The sequence below is a fragment of the Electrophorus electricus genome, chromosome 6 (genome assembly GCF_013358815.1).
Source record: "Electrophorus electricus isolate fEleEle1 chromosome 6, fEleEle1.pri, whole genome shotgun sequence".
NCBI lineage: Eukaryota > Metazoa > Chordata > Actinopteri > Gymnotiformes > Gymnotidae > Electrophorus > Electrophorus electricus.
The window spans coordinates 22017099-22042212 of NC_049540.1; the positions used below are offsets into that span (position 1 = coordinate 22017099).

The 25114-nt window shown below is 37.4% G+C and overlaps 5 protein-coding genes across 8 annotated transcripts; 1 reads left to right on the top strand and 4 right to left on the bottom strand.

The window, feature by feature from the left end:
* Positions 1-1895: 1895 nt before the first annotated feature.
* Positions 1896-8501, bottom strand: nf2b (neurofibromin 2b (merlin)). 4 transcript variants are annotated; one of them, XM_027004714.2, is made up of 17 exons: positions 7972-8501; positions 6901-7007; positions 6688-6813; positions 6368-6490; positions 6106-6189; positions 5892-5960; positions 5647-5729; positions 5462-5537; positions 5196-5333; positions 4644-4718; positions 4434-4547; positions 4129-4251; positions 3729-3946; positions 3510-3612; positions 3262-3401; positions 2849-3008; positions 1896-2490 (listed from the first exon to the last, which is right to left on the bottom strand). In XM_027004714.2, the coding sequence occupies exons 2-17, from the start codon at positions 6988-6990 to the stop codon at positions 2443-2445; spliced, it is 1770 nt and encodes a 589-aa protein (XP_026860515.2). In that variant the 5' UTR covers positions 6991-7007; positions 7972-8501; the 3' UTR covers positions 1896-2442. The 4 variants fall into 4 exon arrangements, with proteins under 4 accessions (XP_026860515.2, XP_026860506.2, XP_026860524.2 ...); XM_027004705.2 differs by having other exon boundaries at positions 7833-8500; XM_027004723.2 differs by lacking the exon at positions 7972-8501 and adding an exon at positions 7139-7194.
* mettl27 (methyltransferase like 27) lies at positions 7080-10992 on the top strand. Its single transcript, XM_027004742.2, has 6 exons — positions 7080-7205; positions 8512-8651; positions 8773-8901; positions 9035-9170; positions 9605-9697; positions 10722-10992. Exons 2-6 carry the CDS (start codon positions 8535-8537, stop codon positions 10925-10927), a joined length of 681 nt encoding a protein of 226 aa, XP_026860543.2. The 5' UTR covers positions 7080-7205; positions 8512-8534; the 3' UTR covers positions 10928-10992.
* A 1807-nt stretch (positions 10993-12799) lies between these two features.
* Positions 12800-13741, bottom strand: LOC113575043 (claudin-4-like). Its single transcript, XM_027006340.2, has one exon. It carries the CDS (start codon positions 13739-13741, stop codon positions 12800-12802), a length of 942 nt encoding a protein of 313 aa, XP_026862141.2.
* A 2966-nt stretch (positions 13742-16707) lies between these two features.
* On the bottom strand, positions 16708-17349 carry LOC113574108 (claudin-4-like). Its single transcript, XM_027004792.1, has one exon. It carries the CDS (start codon positions 17338-17340, stop codon positions 16708-16710), a length of 633 nt encoding a protein of 210 aa, XP_026860593.1. The 5' UTR covers positions 17341-17349.
* A 6807-nt stretch (positions 17350-24156) lies between these two features.
* Positions 24157-24789, bottom strand: LOC113574206 (claudin-4-like). Its single transcript, XM_027004965.1, has one exon. The coding sequence runs from the start codon at positions 24787-24789 to the stop codon at positions 24157-24159; it is 633 nt and encodes a 210-aa protein (XP_026860766.1).
* Between the last annotated feature and the right edge of the window lie 325 nt (positions 24790-25114).

Here is a 25114-nt window from a genome sequence, read left to right on the forward strand (position 1 = left end):
GTTACTAATCTCTGATATAGACTTAACATGTAGCCTCACTAAATCCACATAAACACTTAGCATTTAACATGTTAAAAAAATGCTCGTATTTCTGCAAAAATAAGGCACTTGGGCAAACAAATGAGCTTGATGGTATACATCATGATGATAAACTACCGTTTGGTACAAGGACAGATGTGCAGGTTTCATTAAAACATGAATATTTGCCTTTGATAATAGTAATACTTTCCAAAGCTAGTGTGGATAGTGTAAATAGACTGAGTATAGAATACAAACATTGGAATGTTTTTTTTTCTTTTCACTAAACACCAAGACATCATGCATATTATACCTCAATGACAGTGTGTTGTTAACGGAGACTTGTAAAAATCCAAAGTTTACTCAAATATTTTTAGTTTGTAAATATATAGGCTGCCTTATTGCTAAAGAACAAACATTTCCTGATATTTTAATCAATAACCAATGTTTGAACAATGTTTTCACTCCCATGGATATTCTAATAACAAATGAAAGGCTCAAGCAACTTCACACTCCACATGTAAACACAAATAAAGAAGTAGAAGAACGAAAAGTTGCATATGCCTGTAACATCATGAAATGGAAATGTAAACTCCTTGTTATTTGAATTTGCAATATGCCATATGATTTTAGGTATAATTGCATAATTTAATTTTAATGAAAATTGTGCTTGCCCTCTTCTCTGCTAACCACTTAAAAATTTGGCATTTTTGATCAGCTACCTAAAATAAAACGGTTCATTTGAATCACAAAATTCCTAAATAAAGTTATTCATTGAATAACATGCATGGAAAATGGTTTCAGTATAAAAGTGACCCTTTAAAAGTACACACCACTTAAACTCAGATAAAACTACTAACTATTCCTTTCTATGTAGAGGCACAAGAAGATTATTTCCTTACTTCACATGTGAATTCACATCTGCATATACTGGACAAACCTGAGGCAGCACAACAATTAGAAAGATTAAAAAAATATAACCACTGCATAATTGGGTGAAATTGTATTGTTGGGAGGTGGGATAAGAAAACAATTCTCCTTGAACACAAAAGTATATTTACTGTTATGTGCTGGGTTAATGTAATATTATAGGGGAGAAAAAAATCAAAAATGTTATGTAGGTTTCTATAGGATATTTACATGGGCAAGCAGATAAAACAAAAATGAGATCTGAAATGATACACAAGGCTTACTCTACCTATTGTGCATCAAAGACCTTTTGTTGTTCATTTTTGGTCAGTGTTCGACACCAAGCAATATGCTGAAATGCAGCTAGCAGCCAGAGTGTCAAAACATGTTTGTCCATTAACAGTATATCCAACACACACACACACACACACACACACACACACACACACACACACACACACACACACACACACACACACACACACACACACACACACACACAGATCAGAACATCTGGTTATGTCAGATCAGGCTCATCCAGAACTACCTACAAAAAGTTAAAACAAAGACATAAAAAGACACCCAAAGTATATAAAATTCATAAATGTAGGTAAAGGCAAAGTTCACCAGTCAGTTAATGGGATACACGTGAAACACCATGTTAAGTGTGAATTTTTATCGCTGCAAAAATGCAGAGTGCCGGTTTACCTGCCCTCTGAGTGAGGTATATGAACACTAAAGCAGGATCTGAGCTGCCAAGTCATAGTGCATCAGGACTATTAAACTCATTGAGCACTCTTATACTGGCAAATATATCGTGCAATTCACCCGTCTTTAAAGTCACAGATTAGTTGTCAAATGTAGTGAAATCCTTGGATGTTACTTATAAACATTAGGCTTAAAGCATCATGTAACATATATCCCAGACTTAGCCATGCACATTATAAAGGCTCTTGAAGTATATTTTACCCTGAAATATACCAATCAATGGGACACTAATGTAAATCCTGCTATGAAAAAGCACAAGGGGACAAAGTACTTGAAATTCAGCAATTTGACAAAAATGCAGCAATTTGTTATTTACTGAGTGCTGATTTAATTAGATAAATTTCCTTTAGGATGCAAATATGAATACTAATATTTACAAATTTATATAAAGTTATTTAATGAATCTTAAGGGTAACATAAGGTCCCCTTTCAAAACATCCCTTTTCTCAAACAAACCTACCTGTATAATAGATATAATACATTTTACAAGGCAGACATGAAATAATTTATTTGAAGGGACAAGCTATTCATAGCTACAGTAAAACCTTAAAAGTCTTCATCTGTGCATGACACATTTGCATTTAAGTAACAACTGCCAGTAACACCATTTTTAAAGCACTTTTTACAATGCTTGCTGTGCAAGAGTGCGTGCTCATTACTGTTACATGTCCTGGCGATTGCCTCAAATTGTAGTGATGACATCTCCAGCTCCTTCCTGCTCTTTAAAACAGCAGTTACTCTGTTCATTCACACCTCTTCGAAGAAGGCCATCTGAGCCATGTAAGATGAGTTACGCTACAAAAGGTACAGAAGAGAGAACAATGATACCACCTTTTGTTGCATTACATCACTTTGTGAACATAAAAAGATGTTTCTTCCAACCCCTAATTCACATTATACTTAAAAGGTACAAGAACAATCCAAAACTAATAATGCAACAGCCACTTTACTATCATGCACAATCCTGTCCAAGAATCTATTCTAGATGATAAATAATGGCAGATTAAGTATACAAGGTTTTGTCAGATGTGTGCCTTATATTTTGCTAATATTCTGCTCCTCTAATAAAGAATCTCACTCCACTCTATTAGATGTCTTGAGACCTCATTTGTGGTGGAACTTGTTGCTGGTATTGCAAGTGCATGTGTCTTACATTGCTGTGGGGAACATATAGAGGCTCAGCATATCCCCTGAGGTTGTACAGGCCTGCCTGCTGCTGCTGCTGCTGCTCCTCCAGCTTCAGAGACTCAATCTCAGACTTCAGCTCCTTCAGCTGATCCTGCAGGTGCTTGCTCTTCTCCATATACTCCAGACTGAGACACACAAAAAGGCATGTAGACATATGCACACATATATGACAATGTGGTAAACCATTATCATTAGTCTTTACCTTACAACTGTATCCTTTATCAGAAATAAATAACAACACTAAACAAGAATTTCAGTTATAATCAGCCCTTGCCAAAATGAAGTCCCTGTAGTAAAATGTGGAAAGTAAATGGTTGAATTTCCTGTGAAATAGGAATAAAAGCTCCATCAACTGATGAGACAACAGCAAACTTGTACCGTTCACGTTCAATCTCCATAGACAATCTCTTCATGTCAGAGTCTTTGAAGTCCAGTCGATATGATGTGGCCATCTCCAATGGCATCTCCATGCTGTCAGGACCAGGTGGTGCAGGGGGGTTCGAGTATGGAGCTACCAACTAAACACACCATGTTATCATTTCAATCAAAACGTATTTGCCAAGTAGTAAACTTAGAGAAGATATCTAATTTAATCTAATGGTTGAGAGTGGCATTATTAGTTTTACTGGGTATGTTGTTTTGGTGATCTCAAGGAGCTTTTGTTTGGCCCTGCGCTCTGCATCTTTGGCCTCATTCAAGTCCTGCTTTAAGTGGTCAGCCTCTTTTGACCTGACAAAAAAAAAAAAAAAAAAAAAAAAAAAAAAGACAGATGCATATACTGCCATTAACTGCCACTGCCCTTTGTTACATACATCCACATATAAGAGAAGGCTCTGAATGCAGACCTCCTCTCAGACTGCTCCACCAGCTTTACGGCCAGCTGCTCCGCCTCTCTCATCTTCTGCTCCATGAGCCTATGTTCCTCTTTGGTCTTGAGAGCTGTGACCTCTAGCCTCTGTCTCTCCTGCTCTGCCTCAGCTGCTTTGTGTGCCAGCAGCTTGGCCTCCTCCTCAGCAATCTGCGCCTTCTCTGCAAGAAGGTCGGCTGTCTCCTCAGAACGCAGCTGCAGAGAGGGGTAGGGATACAGCATTATGTCACATAGCACTTCAATGGAGCAACCATAGCACTTCAATATAGCAGCAGTCTTTGGGGGGTGGGGGGGCCACAATATGGAGAGATGCTTCAGAATTCGAGACACTGGTGTGCACTGGAGAATGGCATTACATGCAGTGCTGAATTTCTCACCAGTGCTTCGTTTGCCATACGAGCCTCGTCCTGCAACTGAAACATACGTCGCTCCATCTCCTCTTTAGCCCGTTCAGCCTCTTCCCTTAACTGCTTCTCACGTGCAAGAATCTGACGCTCCATCTGATCTCATACACAAACACATTGCCCCAAAAGGGAAATAAAGATGACCAGCCACTTGCAGAAATGACAAGCTGCTTGCAAAAAAAAGCCAAAACTCTGGAGTGACTTATCAACCAAGTGAAAGCATTAAAAAGTTCAATGTGTCACAAAGCAGACATTGGGAGGATGTTGGACAAGCAGACCTTTTTCCTGGCTTTCTCTTCTTTGGCCTGAGCCTTCATTTGCTGCACTTCTATGGAGTCCACTTTCCTCCGCCTCATGAAAAGATCATGGTTCCCAATGCACAGCTGTAAGATCTAACATACACAAATAGCACAATGACTCAAGACACTCTGTATCTTTGAAAAAACATTCTGAGATGCTGTAATGCAATATTTTACAAGAAAACTTACCAGCTTGTTGACACGGAGTTGTGAAGAATAGAATTTGAATACTTCCTTCTTTTTGTCTAATGGCTTAATAGTAAACTGTTAACATAAATAGTACAAAAATGTGTCTGATATGCACAGAAAATACTTAAAGGTTAACTACACTGGATGCGCAAGAATACCACATATAGTCAGATATTTTTCTTTCTTCATGTTTTCATCTACTTATGAACATGGACTTCACTGGTAAATGTTTATTAAAAAAAAAAACAAAACCCACAAACATCCCAACTATAGAAAACAGCAACTCAGTGATCGAAAATGTTCTGCAAAACCTCCCTCACTGTACCCGACATACATTGTTTTCATTTAATATTTTTAGAAATCAGCATGGTGATATTTTCTCAAACTCTAGTCCCAGAAGGTCACATCATAGTTATGTCCCCTGACCCCAATATATGATGAAACAAAACTTAACTAGTTTTTCATCAAGTTAAGTCTGCTGTGTTATCTGGGCAGGAAAACTACTATACAAAAAAAGGTTTCAATCCATGTGATGTGATGTTTTTCCGATACCTCTTTCTCACTATAGGAAATGTTGCGAATGCCACTCCAAGGGAAAGACTTTTTGGGGTTCAGCTTGCTATTAGGGCTGTAGATATGAAGGCCCTGTGCATCCACACCAAGCAGGAGCTCAGTGTCCCTTTTGTTTTGCTATGAAACAAAATTATGTTCTATAAAATATTACTGTCAGAAATAATTGTATTGTTTATGAACATATTCAACGCAACTGCAAAAATGACAGTTTTCAAAAAAAAAAAAAAGTGAAAAGAATGACTTACTGTGATGGAGAAATAGCTAACACCATACATATCAAGGTCCTGTGCTATTTTCAGGTACTCCATCTCAGCTTCATCCCTGAAATCAAAGTAGACATCTAGCAAATTGTTCATCATAATAGCACAATACCAAAGATTTCTTCTGTGGCTGGGATTTGAAGGTTAAATAGTCCAGATGGGTTGTTTACCTTGCTATATTTCTGTGTTCAGCATACCAAGCTGTGATCTTCTCTTCCCACATCTCTGGTGTCATCTGATACTGCATTAATACCTAGAGAGACACAGAGAAAGAATCAAAATGAGTCACCAAATAGCCTGTGTCTTTAACATATACAACACTGCAGATGTACCAACACAAATGTTTTTTGCAGTTTATTTTTCAAAACTAAATGACTCAAACAGCACAGCTAAGCAGGGGCAGAGCAGTACTTACTCTTTTAGGTAAGAGTTCATCTTGGGCTAGGAAGCCTGGCTTGTGGAAGTTTGGATCATAGTCCCCATACTACATAAAAAATGTAGTAGAAACACACAATAAAGCTACAATAAAGCAGTTATAATTGTAGAGCAGAGGGATGGATTCACAGCATAACAATAAGTGAACTTTACACAGTAAAGCCATTTTTAAAAATTGTTTTATGAAAACTGACCTTGGCTTGAACAGCATATGATGCCAGAAGGACTGATGCCTCTGGAGAGCAAAAGATCTCTTCATCAAGTATCTGTTTCTTTACCTTGGTGAGACAAAGAACATTTTGAAACAATATTTAAACACACAGTAGTTAGAGATGACAGTATTCATAAATGGACAGAATGAAGGTAAAGGGACAGGAAAAGCATGTTTATAACTTTAATAACTTAAACCCCATGCCAAAACAGCAGAATAACATCCATATATAAACTCTCTCTCACTTGTAAGAAGAAAAGATGCTGTGTGATTTCCTGAACAAGCTCCTCCTCTACCTTTTCAGGAAAGAACTTGGCAAGAAAATGAAATGTTATAGGAGAATCTTTAGGAACATCTTGATCCAAAACCTGGGTAGAAGGAAAAAACACTAATAGCACAATACATTTACTTCTTTAAATCAAATTTAGAATTTAACATACCTACTGTTGTAATAACTTGCTGAAATTACTATGTCAGAGTAGGAACTCAGAATTAGAAACTTTTGCCTTCATCTTTCTTTAACAATGTCTAGAAAACAAAATATTGCTGCCTTTATAACACTTACCCGTTTGTCAGGCTTAAGCCAAGCATAAGTGTCTTTTACGGTGTACCTGAGGCCAAAGAACCAAGTTTCCCTTAGTCCAATGGTCCGACACACTAAATCAAACAAGTCCTTCCCTTTCCATTTTACCTGTTAACGATAATGGACTATCAAAATGACAGTCAGTCGAATACATAAGCTTATGGACAGCGCATTTTATTTTTTACAAAGGCTCACCTCACAGCTGAATTCCATTTCAGCATCCATTGTGATAACTTTGACTTTGAAAGTCTTTGGTTGTTTCTTTTTAAGTCCCAAAATCGACATGTTGATTTCTAAATTATCTAAAAGTAAAAATACAACACATTTCCTCGAATAAATACAAAAGCAAAAAAACAAAAACAAACAGCATCAGCATAAGGCATCGATCAATAATTGTTTAGCCTGCGCATTTTGATAACGCTAGCTAACTTACCTAGGTTAGCTAGCTAGCTACACAAACTAGCAAGATAAGCGAACTCCATACCGTAGGATAACCACAGGTATGTCCAATCTCTTGCATTACGAGCAGATAGTAGCTGCTATAACTAGTTGCATGCACTACCCTGTAGTCTTTTAAAGTTATCCATCTAGCTAGCTAGGTAATGTGGATCTTGCGTGCCGCTAAAATGCTGAATCAGTTACAGTGATCAAATTAGCTAGCTATCAGGTTAGCTAACTAAGCGACTATTATAAGTCAATACTCGTTACAGTAGCAATGTCAAAATTTAGCTAACAGCTAGCTAGCTACCTAACAAAGTCGGACTGACAAGTACCGAGAACCGGACTGCTGGCGTTAGCTAGCTAGAGAAACAAAACAAAACAAGCATTTTAGCCAAAACTAGATAACTAGAGAACAACAAGAACACGCTTTCTTCGGTATCACAAATAAAACAAAGTCTAAAATGCGCTAGCTAGTGTTAGCTTTATTACCTCATAACAACATAGCTAAGCTAAACGACGTTTATTTGGGTTACTAACAGCTAGCTAACCATATAGCTAATTAGCCATACAGACACGATTTGTTTGTAGCTAAAGGTATTTCTGTCCGTAGTTAAGGAAAGTAAACTAGCAACAGCATGACAATTGAAACCTAACTAGCTAGCCAGTCAGCTAGCTAGCTAAACTACCTTAGTCCTCCAATTATTTTTTTAACCAGGCAAAACCACTGGAGTGAAGTTTCCAATCTCTCCTTAAAAGACAAATAATGCCAATGGAAGCTGGAGTCCGTTCCCCGAAGTACTGACACTTAACTATTTGGCTAACTACCTTTCTTCTTCCTACATGGAAAATAAATAGGAAGTAAACAGATTTGTCATAAAGTACGTAGGCTGGTGTCGTATCGATAAAAAATATAGGCACTGGATGTCCATTTCACTCGTCGCAGCGACTGAATTACTTTTCCTAGGATAAGTAGCTTTAGCTAGGTTAGCTAGCTGGCTATCCAAATTTAGCAGCGCTTTGCACGTGACAATGAACAACAGCGAACCCTGATTGTAATCTGTGGAAAATGCTGTTTCAATACGGCTCAGCCAGTTAGCTAGGTATATGTTTCTGCAACATTGTGTCATTACCAGTAATATTTAATGAAACGTTAGCTACTTTCCGATTTTATAAATATATTATGTGGAATGTAGCATAACTGTTTCAGGTGGATATTCTGGGACAGTATAGGCATTAAAGATAAACAGATTAAGTCACCTCTTCCACCATAATAATCAAGCACAGCAGGGAATTTGGATAGCATTCATCAAGAATACTAAAGTCACTGAACAGTATTAACGTTGGATTTCTTCACGATCTTTATAGCAACAAAACAGTATTTCGCAGTAATGGCAAGCACCAGATCATTTGCAGATGTGAAGGATGTAATCATTTCAGCTCATAAGAATGTGGGACTTCAGGATAAAATTGAGTTCTATAACACCTGGGCTGAGAACTATGAACAGGTAACAGGTATAACGGGTATAACAGTAGCACAAAATCTTAGTTGGTAATCTGCTTTACTGGTGACTTGGATCTGGTTATTACAGAAATATGTAATGGATGTATTTGAAATTGCTTTCAAAGGATGTGGCAGTGTTGGACTACCGTGCTCCTCTTTTAGCTGCAGAATGCATAACTAAAAACTTCAAAGGTGATAAAAAGAGAGCCATTATTCTGGATGTGGCATGTGGGACAGGGTTGGTCTCTAAACAAGTAAGAGTAACTTTTGAGATTATTTTTATGTTGGTATTTTTTACACATATATAATGAATCAGTTTTATTGCACGAACATTATGGACCAGCTAACTCCTGATGTGATTTTCTTCCAATGGCATCTCTGCTGCAGCTTAAAAAAAATGGGTTTCATCATTTTGTTGGTGTCGATGGGAGTGCAGCAATGTTGAATTTGGCAAGGAAAACGGGACTCTATCAGGACCTTAAACAGTGTATTCTGGGTCGGGATTCCCTGCTGGTACAAGAAGGTAGTAAATGTTTCTCCATGTAGTCCTTAGCTAAAATGTCAACTGTATGTTAAACATTTTATTGTAGATTTGTCCAGGGGTGCCGCCCAGGATTTTAGGCCCCGTGAAAAGATATCACATTGGGCCCCAAAACCTAAAAATCGAATAATCTTTTAGGGGCCTTCTTAATCACAGGCCACCACCCCACCCCAAACGTCACCCCTGGATATCTTTATAAAAGGTAACAATATAAGTGCACAGAACATGGTAAATAAAAGGACTGCTTAATGTAAACCTCTTTGTGTTTTGAGTACTTGGCAATGTTTAAAAATTCATTTAAAATAACATGAACAAATGAGCCATATATACTTATGTATACTTATGTAAACTGAATTTTACATTGTTTTACATGGTTATTATTGTTATTGAAGTGACCATTCTGTTACTCGTTTCAGAGTTGTATGACATTGTTGTAATGGTTGGAGCTCTGAGTATTGGACAAGTACCAGTGACGGTCATCAGGGAGCTCTGGCAAGCCACAAAGCCAGGTGGGCCTTCTCAGCACATTCTTCATTTGCTAATGCAAATGTACACTAAGGGTACGTTATCACAGCAGGTAGAATCCGACTTTTTATTAGTCTGTTCACAACATCTTTTTAATGTGACCTATATCCAGCATTATTCTAAACAAATGAGGCTCCTCAACTGATCCGCTTGCACAAAACAACAATGCTTCACGTGGCACGTTTGTCCAGAGGAAAACAATCCAAATGGAGACAACAGTAACAGCCACTTGACTGGCTAAAGCTAATGCTTATGTTAGTCTGCACTGGGGGCCTATGGCAAATTCAGAAACAAATATGCTGCAAATACAGAACAATAAAAGAACAATAAAATTGATGTAAAATTCACAAGAATTCAGATTTTGCACAGTTGCACTGCCGCACGTCGGATACGTGTCGGTTTTCAGTAGTTTAAGACGTAGGCCTATGAAAGTGGCCCAGATCGGAATCGAAAAAGACACATTCATTGTGTCTTTTGCTGTTCACACCGCTGTCCAAATAACAATTTTGTATCCTATATGGAGGAAAAGATGGGATTTGAGCCATATTTACCTGCTTATTTACATAGTCTAAGTGTTGATTAAAAAGTGTTCCACTAATATGCAGAAAGTAGCCTATATTTGTTAATGAAGTACTAGATTATAATACACATTACACACTCACCATCTGCTTAATTTATTTATTAGGAAATATGTATTTATGAAAAACACAGATAGGGTCAGAAGCCCACAGCTGGGGAAATTAAATGCGGGAAATATGATCTTTAATTAAGGTAAAATTATGCAAATAAAACATTATTTATACAGGATGGCTAGACCTATCTTTGGTAAGTGGTCATGTGGTTGCTTCAAATCATAGTTTAAAATTATGTAAATCTAAAAAGCTTTGCCTTAAAAGCTCTTATCTTTAGGTGCTTGTAGTTCTAGATGGCACTGTGAAGCATACTGTGTGTGTATTTCAGATGTCAATCTGGGAGTTTATTCTTAATTCACTTTTCTCCTTATTCTAGGGGGCTATGTGTGCATGACTACAAGAGGCAATGCAGATAATCGAGAATACAAGGCAGAGCTGGAAAATGTGTTGAGAACAATGGAGGAAGAAAAGAGATGGAGTTGTGTAGCTGTCACTGGAGTGGAGGAGTGGGAAAGGGCTGTGGCTGAGCAGGAGAGTGACTATATACAGGGAGCTGTCTATCTGTATCAGAGGACTAAATAAAACAAACCACAGTTGTATAAGTTGCAGATCCCTTTTCCTTAAATAAAACAGGCTGCCCATTTTGATTTGGTTCCCTTTGTCTACTCAATCTATCTAGGACTTGTGTGAAAATCTGATGAAGTTTTCAGATTTATGCAGAAATATAGAAACTTCTAAAGTGTTCACAAACTATCAAGCACCACTGTATATATACTCTGATAATAATTAAACCATCTGCCTCCTATTGTGTAGGTTTCCCTTGTGCTACCAAAACAGCTCTGACCCATTAAGGCATGGACTCCACAAGACTTATATTCTTGCTATATTCCATGCATAATTCAGAGCTGGGAGGACCTTGGAGAATTAATGAAAATCGGACTGAAAATTCATATATATTTTTTGGAAACAAAAACGAATAGCTTCCCCAAAGTCAACAAAACCATAAAGTTAAAATCACTTGTATTTTGGATAGAGTAGATTCTTACCACTAGATGGAAGCATTACTACAAAAAAGGGCCTTTATTTGCTCATCAGTCATTTTCTAGTAACTTATTTTTAGTAAGACATGTTTTTTTTGGTTTTTTTTGCTACATTTGCATAATCCTATATTTGGAGAAAGCTAAGGTAAGTTGTCACCTAACGTTCCCTATAGACAGTTGTTCAAAACAATAGGTTTCCTCCTTTTAAACTTCTAAATACCTGACAGTGAAATTGTCCAAACAGAGTTCCAAAGGTTGAAGCTGTACAGAAGACCAAAATTAAATCACTTCTTGAACCACTTCTATGTCCTTAGACATTGTTTCCTATTTTGTTTTCCTTCTTTTCTTTATCTACCAAATTATTTTTACCCAAGGTGTACCCATCTCAGTGTAATTCCAGCAGTTTTAGATATTGAATTAGGGTAAAAATGAATCAAAAAAGCATGGTCTAATATACTGACAGATACAAATAGATTTTCAGGTGCTGAAAGAAGATGAAATGTGTTTAAAAAGTACTTTATTTATACAATATTCAGACAACAAACATATCTTAATACATTGTTCATATGCAAATGTTGTAATTGCATGCCCAAAATCACACAGGAAACTTCCATGACTTACAGTGAAACTTACTCAATGTCCTCATGAAATGCAAACCACTCCTGTGAGATCACTTTCTGTTGAACCGGTTTTGCCTGTTGTGAAAGGGTAATGCAGGAGAGAAAGCAAAGAGGCTTGTCAGACCAATTGTGTTCATCGTAACTGGAAGCAGCCAGTAGGCACACTTGGAGCTTTTTTACTCACCAGAGTTGGAGTTATGTTCTATAAAAACAAGAGTTTTGATTCTGTTTATTAATTTATTCAAAACAATGCCCAAGTGGTCTCAAGATATAGCCTGATATATTCTGTTTGTCCATTAGGTGTGACTTGATTGTATCTGACAAATACATGCTAGATCACAGATTTCTAGTTAGATCATGGAACTTTGCCTTATTATATAATGTGTGTTAAATTGTGGGACAGTTAAATTTGCCAATTCCTCTCTCATAAACTGTCCCTCAAAGTTTTTTATATGTAATAAAAGGAAATAAATATAATCAATACAGTTAATTTTTATACATTGATACATTTGAGTATTTTAAGCCACATTTATAGATCATACTTTAATATTCAGATTAAGTGACCCTTAAAAACTGAATATAGACCATTGTAGATACATTTTTGCTCAATTTACACAAGTATTAATAACAACATGATATGTAATTCTCAAATATGTTAGTAAACCCTGTTGTATGATGAATTTACATCGCTTTATTAGAATTAATGTTCAAGGTCATTATTCCTTCGTCAGTATCCTTGGAATCAAATTAGATTCTACATGCACTTTAGTTGTCCTTGGAAGACCTTTTTAAAATTAGATATAAGTCTTTTCATTATTTGTTGAAACTGGCTCATATATCTCAGTTGCTGAGCTGTGATCAGAGCCTGTGTAAATCATCTGGGATTTTGTGGACAGCCCCCGACTGTGCTCATACTCTACCATGGACTTTTCTGAGGTAAGCTTAGATTTTGTAGTTGATGCGCTGATCCGCCTAGATGCTGCAGAGATAGGTCTGTCCCTTTGATGATTGGCTGATGCTCTATCACTCCTCTGAGAACTCACTGATAATGTTCCATTTTGTGCTGGTTCAGTGATCCACACTCGTTGTGAACATCCTACAGTAGTTCTGGCCTGGGATGAGTGTACAATCATGTATTTGACTGAGGGGCCCTCATATTCTGCCTTTAGGGGACAGGAAGTGGCACAGAGTACACCTCCACCCAGCAACAGCAGGATGGAAGCACCCCAACCAACATAGATAGCGCCGCCAATATCTCTATGCTGGGTAGCCGTCATCTGTGGGTCGTGGAACATCTGAACAACAGCACCAGTAGACCAAGAGACAGAAATAAAACATAACAGTCCAGCACTGATCAGTAGGACCCCACCAGCAGTGGCAACTCGATTTTTCATTCCCTCACCTCTATAGTCCAGGAAGCGACTGCATTTTCCTCCGATGAGGGCTAGGATGAGGCCCAGTGCACCTGTCAGAATGGATCCCACTGTGAAGACCTGAGCAGCCTTCAAATCAGAGCTGAGGGTCATCATGGAGTCGTAAGAGTTGCACTGAATATGACCTGTGCTTTGTCCCACACAAGCCATCCAAATGCCCTCCCATATAATGTTTGAGGTGACAATATTTGTGCCCATGATGGTGGCCACGCGCCACATCGGCATGCTGCAGCACAGCAGAACACCCACCCAACCCACCAGCGCAAGGGCACTGCCTACCATCTGCATGCGCTGTGAGGTCATTCTTTGTGGATCCTTATATACAAATTACAGCAGGTCTCCAATTAATTATTTGCACTGTGCTTTGGCTATCTGCTGGTCTGTGCTGCTGTTACCTAAAACTCTCTTCTTTCCTCATTCACACCTTGCAGTTCTCATTATCTCACTCTCCTCTTTGCTTGACTTCATAGTTTTACTTCTGTCTATGCTCTATTTTACATACTTAGTAGAGTATCCACCTGGACACTAAATGATCAAGAACTAAGCTAAACTAACCCAAACTAAAGAGAAAAGAAAGAGAGAGGAGGTGTTGCTGAACAGACCATACCTTCATTGGTTTAAACTTACACATTACTAGTCAAACTGCATTCTTTTTCTAGCTACTCACAATATGGGTGGACCATGTTTTTTGAGACATAGGTTGCATATCTTAGTAGGGGATGCGGTGGTGAAGGGGGTTGGGTTTGAGGGCTGTGTTTAAGTCTAAGTCTCAGCCTTGTGTTTAAGTATAGGTTTGTAAGCACAGTATGGCACAGTTACGTATAGGTTTGTAAGCACAAAGCATTTTCATTTATCCATCAGTTGTTCTGCTCCTGTTTTCAAAAGCAAAAACTGATCAAACCACATGAGTGATCTGGAAAATAAGTTTTCAGTCAGTTCTCCATGAGATGAATTTTTAAATATTCAAACCATGGCTACAAAAATTGCTGCCTAACTCACAGTATTCAAGATTTCTCATGCTATTTGTGTTTCTGTGCACCTGGAAGATGAAGTATGTGTTTGGATGAATATGGTTTTTATGTACAAAACTGGACCCATTGTTCAATCATAAGGTTTGATCAATCACCAGACCACATCAGAGATGGAATAGATATGTCTCTTGCCCTACACAAAGTTGTGTAGGGTTTAAATATAGAAAAACTGACTAGAATTTAAATGTAGAAGACACCTACAGGAACATCCTCTGTCATGCTACAATTCTACTATGTGAACTATGTGCTGTCACGATAAGTAGTTTCGAGTCACATTGCAGTAGCTGACCTAAATGTAACTACAAAGATAGATTGAAAAAAAATGTGACATACTGACATTAATGCATGATTTAGGTAATACTTACTTTTCCTGATTGATATCAAAACAAAGATGTTTTTGAAATGCAGCTTTCACTTTATTTCCAAAAGTGTTTTCTTCTGTTAGACAACCATAGTTTCCTCCCCAAAACACAAATCTTATACACATCTGCTCATAATGTAAAACATAATCAACAACCAATCAGATTGTATCAATTACAATTTTATTTACACTAGTCACACACTTACACACCAATTTGGGTAATATTTCTTTTATATTTACTCAGTTACATGTACTTAAGTAAAATGTTGAGATATTTGTACTTTCAGAATAATTTCAAATCATTTATTTAACAGTGCCCTCCAGAATTATTGGGAATCCCAGTAAAGATAAGCAGGAGATGCTATTAAAAAAGGGTTGTGGGGTTCATTAACTCAATCTTACACTGAAAACAACAGTGAAATGTAACCTTTCTGTGAGGTGAAATTGTTCAAAGAATAAAGAAAAACTCAAAAACATGCCACATTATTATTAACACAATTATTAACATCAATTATTACAGTTTTTCTGAAACAAAATCTAATGGACACCCACTTGCAAGCCACTTTATTCAGAACAACAAACTTGTTAAGTACACCTATGTGGTGAAAAAATGAGAGCACAACAAACACAGACAGCCTTATGCATTGAGTAGTAAAACGTTTATTGAGTTCTGTCCCCTGTATAACAGAGAAAGAGAACTGACCCGCAGTACAAGTCCCCCTCCCCTTATACACAGAGAAGAAAAGAAGGAAAAAAGAAAAAACAGCTCCTACAAGGTATCTGAACTTTATGTTTTGGTTAGCCTGAGCGCAGGTGGCATCTTCTATCTCTACGGTTAGGACAGTCTTCTTCTATCTCTATGGGTAGAACAGCATGTGAGCCGCTGATGTCCTTGGCTCTCACGCCTATCTACGGACTGTTATGCTGTGACTATAGAAACACAAAGCAAAGAAAAGCGAAGCGAAGTAAATTTCCACAACAACCTATCTTATATATTTATTATGTACATGTCATAGGGGTCATGCATATGTCACACATATGTCATATATAGACACAGTCTATATTTGATGGGTTGCTATCCAAAAACATAGAGCCAGAGGTACAGTTTAGAGATTGGTTGCTGCACAATTTGAATTAGCCTTTCTCTAGCTCACTACGTTTCCGATTGTGGGAACATTTTTGCTGATTATTTTTAGATGGCAGACCTGTGTAAAAATTCTGTGTCAAACATCTACATTGTTGTTCCTGACACAATTACAACTATTGCACTTTTTACCATGCCTCTACCTAGGAGAGAACTTGTGGTCTTAAATTGAGAAGACAAATAAGAAACAGATAACCGAGGTTAATAATCAGGTTATTGATGGTGATGTGTGTGTGTGTGTGTGTGTGTGTGTGTGTGTGTGTGTGTGTGTGTGTCTGTGTGTGTGTGTGTGTGCGCGCGTGCGTGTGTCAGTGGATGTGTTCATAGTTTATTTAAATGAAGTTATAATTCTGATTTCAGTTCATCTATGAGCCACAAAGAGTTTAAATTAATTAGATAAGAAAGTAATTCAGTGATTCCCCAAAATTTTCCATATACATGAGACTGAGCGCTTATACAAAATCTTAAAGTACATAAAGTATTAAAATATAATAGAAAATACTGTTATAAAACAGGTTCTATTCAAATGATTAAATTTGAGCCTTTTTTTGTATTGTAAGTTCTTCTTGATCAGCAAAAACATTCATTTCTTCAAAGAGAAAATGTCCATTGTCTTTTAGTACTTTGAGTTTACTCACCAATGACAGACTTAATATTAAATGACAATGGATGACTTACAACTGATAAATTGTCCATTGCCTAAAATAATAATCACTCAAGTGAATTAAAAAACTCATACGTAAGCTTTGCTGCTGTCCACAGATTTGGCTGGTGAATATGTTACATGATAGGGAGTGTCATCATTTGGTGGACAAGAGCTACAGAGTAGACCTCCACCCAGAAAGAGCAGGCCAGCAGATGCCCAGCCGATGTAGAGGGAAGCGCCCAATTCCCTCCTCTGGGCATCCACGAGGGCAGGGTTGTAAAAGTCCCTGATGATGGCATTTGTGGTCCAAGCCACCGGAATTAGGACAAGAAGTCCTGCAACAATGAAAACAACACCACTAGCAATGGCAATTTTAGCTGAAGAGCTCTCATTTGGAACAAAGCTGGTGCATTTCCCACCAACTATAGCTAGAATTATTCCAAAGAGTCCAGCAACAATGGCGATGACCACCAATGCGCGTGCTGCTTGTAGATCCTGAGGAAGGATAAGAACAGAGTCATAGACCTTACACTGCATCTGGCCTGTGCTTTCAATGACACAGTTCATCCAAAGGCCTTCCCAAATGACTTGAGAAGTCACAATGTTGGCTCCAATGAAAGCTGACATCTTCCAGGCTGGCAAACCACAGATAATAATGGTCCCAATAAATCCAATCAATGCCAGGATGATGCCCAGCATTTGACGTTCTTTAGACACCATTTTCTTGTTTGACTGAAAAGAGAGATTTAGGCTACAACCAAAGATATGTTTCGTGGGCAGTCTTCAAATGTCGCTCTCATTTAGTTGTTGACCATAGCTTATATGCTTTAGTGTCAAGGAAACATTAGGGTAGAGTCTTTGAGTAGCAAGTACCTGCTCACTGGATGAAACCTGTTTGTTACCTTTCCAGTTAGACTTGATTCTTGCAACTGCATACTGATCCTCATCCAAGAATGGGGAGCAGGGGGCTGATAAGGCTTCAAACATCCATACAACAAAAAACTCCACTTCCTGACTTTTAATCTCTACTTACACAAAAAATAATCACCAGACAACGATTTTTAATTTTTTTGTTCCTCAAACTAAAAAGGTAGCCCTTTTATGCTGAATTCAGTTCTGTTTTTAAGAAATGTTCTATCAAGCATAGTTTTAAGTGACCTGAATTAATTGCTATAGTAGTAATGGGGCTAAAGCTTTTCATCATTGCCAAAGAAAACAACCTGATAGATATAGTTGTTACAATATATTCACCCTGTATAAATCCAAACCATGAACTGTGAACAGACAGGTAGAACCCTATATAATACTATATAATAGAATACTATATAATAATAGTATATAATAGAATACTTATTTATTGTTTATTTATTTCTTCTCATAAGTATATATTTATTCATTTATTTCAGCATTTTATGCTACATTTATTTATTTGTGATATTTATATCACAAATTCATTTTTATTTATTTACTCTTTTATGTTCCTTATTTATTTATTTGTTTGCCAATTCCCACCACCAGGTTATTCTCCCCCATCATATTTCAGCTACCAACCTGGGAAGCTGAGGGTTGTCACATGCTTCCTTCAAAGCACATGAAGGCCAATCATTGCATCTTTTTGAGCTGTGGCTCATACAACGTCAGGGGGCAATGTAATATACAGAGGATAGAGCTATCAGCCCTCTTCTTATGCATGAGCTCTCAGACACCCATGATTAGTCAGTGTAGCTGTAACTGAGAGGGGAGAAAAGTATGTATTGGAGACATCCTCAGAGTTGCCAGACCTCTGTAAAAATAAACAAAGCCTTTTAGAACTTTTCAGATGTCAGTGTAACATTTGTAAAATGGTGTCTTAATCTGCATATGGCAGTATGGGTGCTTGTATGTGCTTGTCCTTTAATAGCTGAAATACTTGTTCCTGGGTCTCCTCCAGCACCCAATTCCCTGGGATACCGCTGGTGGTCTTAGGGCCATGGTACCCCAAACAATTCAGTGGGGCGGCCAATTTTACACATTTTTTAAATAAAACATCAGTAGTAGCCTGAAGGTGATGAACTATAAATGAAACACCATCAGGATTTCAAAATTATGGTCCTTATGAGAACTTTCCACCAACCTCTGAAATGTACCTGTGCTATTAGAAAGGCCCAGTGAAATTCTATTAAACTGAAATAACTCCATTTGAGCTTTAAATGCTGTCTTTTCCTAATTAACTTCTTCAAAGAAGCAAAAGATTCCTAAATGTGAGTAAGGGGGTAAGAACCTCTGCGGTTCATGTCATTAAGTTTAAAACTTAGTAAATGCAAAACTGAAGGGTACTAGCCCTCTTTTTAACAAGGACTTTAGGAGCTGCCCAAAGACTATGGCTCTCATTGATAATCCCACTGTCTAACAGTCAATGCTTCCCTAATGGCTTTAAATTCATTGGCCACAAACATCTGAAATTGCTTGTTTGTTTGTTTTTTTGTTTTTTTTAATGTAGTTTTTAATGTAGTTCAAGACTGAAGTGCTAAGAGTTCAAAATGCTGAATTAGTTGAAGCTGTAGCTCACAAAAGTATCTTTTTCATACCTACTACCATTAAAGATGTAGTCAAATCTATCATTTGGTGTGGTAATTTGTTTGATTGCTGCTACTCTTCACTTTCCTATAATAAATGCCATATTCACTTTTTTGAACATTAGTGATCCTAAGGTAAAACACAGTGCCATATGCCCTTGACACTTGCATCACAAAGTGGTGTCATTGAGAAGATTTCTCCAAAGCCCACTGGTTTGATGCATTAACTGATTCTAAAGTGCTGTTTATTGTTTATTGTTTTTTTCATTAGCCACCGTTGCCACTGCTGAAAGTAATCATATGAAATCTTTTCATCCTATCTGAAGTTCATCTTACATAACTCCTGCAGGATGTGCTTTGCAGTAAAGACACATGATGCTATGAATCCAAGTAGATCATACACATCATTGATAATGGACAAAATGCCTCTACTTGTGCAAGTTCAGTTGTTCAATTAAACTTTGAATTATGAACTAGTTCACATAAATGCTTCATAAACATTCCAAAATATTTTTTGCTATTGACCATTCTATAGCTTCTAAAGCCAATATCTCCTGTTTAGCTTCTCCCTACAAATGACTAATTAACATACACACCTTTTAACCATTCTCAGAATGACTGCATGTCAAACATTGATTCTTGCATACTCAACCACCCCTGAAACACCATGCTCTTCTCAATTTACTCCCCATTAAACTTTGGAGTCCATGAAGGCCCCATCATAAATGGGAATATTCTAATATATGTACCACCCATCTGTTATATATAAAATTGTTAACTGCATTTTGAGAATTACCCCCCTCTAGGGATGACTCAATGTCTTGCTCCTGTGGTCTTTTCCTGGTTTCTCAGCATTGTTGTTTAATGATTAAGCCAAGTTGTTACATGGGTATGACCTTGCTGAGCACAGGAGTGAGAGGCAAGAGATATAGTCAATAGCAGGATTTTATTAAAGAAAACAAAACAATACTTAAATAAGTGTATGAGTAATTCAATAGATGTGGAATTGAACAATGCTCGATAGACTTGCATGTGAGTCAGGACCGGCTTTGCAGATAAACTGTGAAGTGCTACAGAAGAGCACCTGTGGGGGTTCAATAGGAGAAAGAATGATGGGGAGCAATAAACAGGTGATTGTGAACAAGGAAGTAGTTGTGAATTGTGATTGGTGTGAATGGTTTCTTGAGTGGGTGCTGACTGGGGTGTGAAAATGAGTAAATGTCCCCACAAACTCTATTTATACTTCTTGCAGACACTTACTGAGCAGAAAACCTTGGGGATTAAACCAGGAAAACACACAAAATACAGACCACTTAACTATTCAATATCTGAGTGACACTGTACACTGTAAACACTACAACCAGTTCTATACTAAACATTCTTTTATACATTACCACCAGTACATATATTTTGTACAATCTGGGACACCCAAACAAACACATCAAGGCCAGAAGCCACCAGCCAGTTGCCAGAAGCCACCAGTAAGTAAGTTTTGTATATGCTGAGTAGTTTTTTTTTTAAAGCTTGGCTTGTTTAAACAATAATAAACTTTATAGCATACCATATTTCTTTGTTGATTATAGCAAGCTGTTAGCAATCAGTCAAAAGCCTCAATGACCCCGGGCATATTTTAAGATTTAGTTTTCTTTAATGTTTATTTATTTATTTTCTGTTTTTATGTATTTTAATTTGATTATTCTTTTTTTTTTTTACTTTAGAATTTCTAGAACTACTTGTGTGATTCTCGGATGCTAGTATGTTAGATATAGCCTAGACAGTTAACCATATGAGTATGAAAGTGAACTAGTACTGTAGATAGTTGGTTACTGTAGACAGGAAAGAGATTCTAACAGTTTATGGGGTTTTTTTGGCAGACGTGCATTATTTCTTCATGTTGTGTTGGTACAAGGTGCTGTTTATTGGAACCAATGTAAGGGTTTTAACTTTAGATTCATAAAACCTCCTATCTGAAGTTTGTAGTTTCAAGATGATTGTCTGAAAGAATTTCCCTGGTTTTTCTTCTATAAATACCATCATGTGATGTGTAAGCTTTTAATAAGCTTCCAGTGAGTATCTCCATAATGCCTGGGTAATAGTGAGGTATGTAACAAAGTTAAAAACCTGGCAGCAGAACAGTCTTTTCTGTCTTTTTATGAATGGTATTGAATTGGTAAAGTTATTTTATTCCATAACATATGCCATCTGCCATTTGTTTAGTTGAGAAAGTATTGCGTCTTCTGTTCAGTAGGTTGTTTTCACCCATTAACTGAAAGATAGTTGTTGTGCTTTAACAGGCTAAGAGACCATAGTTCAAAAAAGAGGCTTCAGTTTAAATAAACATCATTCTGCCAATGGCCAAAACATTATGTTGTATTAAGTATAATTGAGCAATGGAATTTCCCAAAGCGTGCTGGACTCTAGCCCTTCAGGAATGGATTTCAAAAACAAGTCCAGCCCTTCAGTTTTTTATTTTGAAAACAACAAACCTGGGCACTAAAACAAGTTGTTCACATGTCATATGTAATATAATTATGCTTATTGATACTATTTCCTTTGGATTGCATTTTGAAATGTTAAAATTCTGAATCTGATAAAGCTTTACCTTTGAATGCAATTCCCATAAACCAGCAAGGCCTACAACAAAGATGAGATTACTCCTCCATCAGGGATGTGCACAAACATTTGGAGGGGCATTTGCTCTAATCTGAAAAAAGGCCCTCCAGTCCTCCCACCCCATTAAATATGGTCATTTAATCACAAAGAAATTTGGGAATTGTTTTAAGGTTAATTACATAAAAAACTGTATTGTTAGTATAACAGTAACTTATACTAACAGCTAAAACATTATTGAAAATATAGCCCAGTTTCTTGTAAATTAGTATGATTGTGCATCTTGATCTTAACACTGCTGTAAAAGACATGTACCTATATAGCTAGCAGCTCATGTCCAAAGCTAGAAAACTAGAAAGAAACACCCACATTACACTGAGATTAGCTGTTAGCTTCTTTCCTATAGCTGTCTATATGATAGACAGATAGCAAGCTAAGATAAGTTCAATGATAGCATAATGTAAGGAAATATTGCACAAGCTGATGGAAATGTGACAACAGGGCATTGATTTGTATCACTTTTTTTAACAGCTCTGGCCTGCCCCTCACTGTGTCCCATGGGGCAATCCTATCAAAGAGTGATAATGATAATTTACTTTGGTCTAACTTTAGCAATTATGGGCTATTCATATTTATACAGCCACAACAAGAAAAATAAAACAAATCTTTTTTCCTCAGGTCAACCAAAGCGGACAAATTGGCTCTTGCTGGAGCAGCTTTAGTTCAGCCTTGTACAAGTTTGTGCTTCTTCAGTTACTAAACTCACATCTTGAAGAGTGTTATTTGGTTCCAATTATTAGCAGCATCTGGATTATGTGAAGATCAATATGCCTCCACCTGTAACTGGAAGCCAGTTACACATCCTATATGAAGGGCCCCTTCTCCCCTTTTGTCACATTTGTTGCTAGTGGACTGTGGAAGCACAGCTCACAGCCATCAGGCACAGTACACCTGCAAAGATATAGACTACCCCAGCTGTTTTTCCATTGCAGAGGTTTGGATAGTGGTCCTCTTGGTCAAAGTATCATCTGTGTATCTGTCTGACCTTAATTATTAAACCAATGCTGACTACATCACTGATGAGGGTTAGAGTGGCCTAGAAATCTCGAGGAATAACCAGAATGAAGTCACATGCATATTCACAGTGGAGTTCAGGGTTTATCCATAAGAACACCCATGTTAAAATGCTGGCTTCCACAAAGGCTTATTCAACCAGATTATGCTATTTTTTAATAGGCTAATATTACTGCTATGTATCATTATGGTTTTATTAAACTAACAATACTTTTACATTGTTTTAGGCTACTGCATACATTTCTGCCAATATGATTTTCTGCAATAGCAAATCATTTCTGTCTCAAGAAAACAAAAACGTGAGGGAGTGAGACAAAATTATGGATAAGGAGATTCTTTATTCTCCATAATTAAATAAAGATAAACAAAGAGCACAGAACTGAGATGGCTGAAAGCACAAAAAAAAGCAAACACGGAGGTAATAATGACAACAAGCACGTAGATGTAAAGATGAATCTGAATGCTTAAACAGTACATAAAAATGGACCACTGACACAAATTTGTAAAAAATTATTGATACATGCCTTATTTCTTAACAATTTATGTAAATGCGGTTAGATGCACTTCAGTTTGAAAGCAAAACTTAGTTAAATGATTAAAACAGTAGTTCAGTGATTGCCAAAGACACATACATGAAGCTAAGTGCTTAAACAGTAAAAGTAGAACATGAACACAGTTTAGAAAAACATATTGCTAGAGGTAAACAATATTTCTGTATAGCTTAAAAGAATTTTTTTCCATATTGACAGACTATTCTTTCTTGCTTAGTAAAAAACACATATAGTTAACGATGAAGATATAATTCAATTGACAAAAATTTTATATCACCTAGGCAATATAAGGCACTTAGTGTGACTGAAGTTTAAGGGAATATCCCTCACATATGTAAACTTTACTGATGTCCATAAGTTTAACCTGGGATCATTTTGTGATAAGGAGTCTTGCCCTTTGTTGGATGTGAGTTACCAAGAAAAGGAAGAGCAAGTCAGCAGATGTGTAGGTGATAGTGACAAGTGCCCAGTTCCCTCCTCAGGGCATTGATGAGGTCAGTGCTTTAAAAGTTAGCGATGGTGGTATTTCTAGTTTGGCACACTAGTTCATTTCTAGTCCAGATGGTCACATTTCTAGTCCAGGAATAGAGTACAAATCCATGCCACTGGTGATAGCAGTCAGCCTTAGAGTCCTCACAGACTTAAAAATAATAGGCACTGATCAGTTTAAAATTATTAAATTGTCCATTACCTGAGATATATTAATGTCTCAACCAGAATGACCAAACCTTAACTGAATTTTTGTCTTACACGTAAACTTTGCTGCTGTCAACAGATTTGGCCTGTGAATATGTTACACGATAGGGAGAATCATCCTTTGGTGGACATGAGCTACAGAGGAGACTTCCACCCAGAAAGAGCAGGCCAGCACATGCCCAGCCAATGTAGAGGGAAGAGCCCAGTTCCCTCCTCTGGGCATCCACGAGGGCAGGGTTGTAAAAGTCCCTGATGATACTAGTTGTAATCCAGCAAACTGGAATAAGGACAAGAAGTCCTGAAATGATAAACATGATTCCACCAGCAATGGCAATTTTAGCCTTAGATTCCTCATTTGGAACAAAGTGGGTGCACTTCCCACCTACAAAAGATAGCATAATTCCAGAGATTCCAGCAATAATGGCGATGATCACCATGGCACGAGCTGCCTGTAGATCCTGATCAAGAGCAAGGGGAGAGTCATAGGGCAAACACTGCATCTCCCCTGTGCTGTCCACTACACAGTTCATCCATAAGCCTTCCCAATAAATTTGGAAAGTCACAAGGTTGGCCCCAATGAAAGCTGACACTCTCCAGGCTGGCAAACTACACATAAGAATTGTCCCCACAAACCCAGCCAATGCCAAAATGAGGCCCAGCATTTGACGCCCGTTAGACACCATTTTCATGTTTCCGTTGAAGGATGAATTCAGTCTTGAATGAACCACTGTCCCAGATGTTTCACTGTCCCTCTGTGAATGGCTGCAATGTCTCATTCATTATTGACCCTTGCTTATATGCTTTAGTGTCAAAAAAGGGGGAGGAGCCTAGCACATAATATCTTTAATGTGACTATTAGTGTGATCTCACTGGAATAATATGTCTAGTTCCTGAATGGCCTGACATCCTACACGTTTTAGAATATTTAAACAATTCTGGTCAAATTAAAACAACCATTGGGTTGGTTCTTCCTTACTAAGCCTCATCAGCCTAACCAGAATTTAAATT

Coding starts and splice junctions, on each gene's coding strand:
- LOC113575043 (XM_027006340.2), bottom strand. CDS start 13,741: ATGACCTCACAGCGCATGCAGATGGTAGGCAGTGCCCTTGCGCTGGTG.
- LOC113574206 (XM_027004965.1), bottom strand. CDS start 24,789: ATGGTGTCTAACGGGCGTCAAATGCTGGGCCTCATTTTGGCATTGGCT.
- LOC113574108 (XM_027004792.1), bottom strand. CDS start 17,340: ATGGTGTCTAAAGAACGTCAAATGCTGGGCATCATCCTGGCATTGATT.
- nf2b (XM_027004714.2), bottom strand. CDS start 6,990: ATGTCGATTTTGGGACTTAAAAAGAAACAACCAAAGACTTTCAAAGTC. Junction 6,814..6,900: donor AAATGGAATTCAGCTGTGAG/GTGAGCCTTTGT, acceptor TATCGTTAACAG/GTAAAATGGAAAGGGAAGGA. Junction 6,491..6,687: donor GGCTTAAGCCTGACAAACGG/GTAAGTGTTATA, acceptor CCTTCTACCCAG/GTTTTGGATCAAGATGTTCC.
- mettl27 (XM_027004742.2), top strand. CDS start 8,535: ATGGCAAGCACCAGATCATTTGCAGATGTGAAGGATGTAATCATTTCA. Junction 8,902..9,034: donor CAGGGTTGGTCTCTAAACAA/GTAAGAGTAACT, acceptor TCTCTGCTGCAG/CTTAAAAAAAATGGGTTTCA. Junction 9,698..10,721: donor CTGGCAAGCCACAAAGCCAG/GTGGGCCTTCTC, acceptor TCCTTATTCTAG/GGGGCTATGTGTGCATGACT.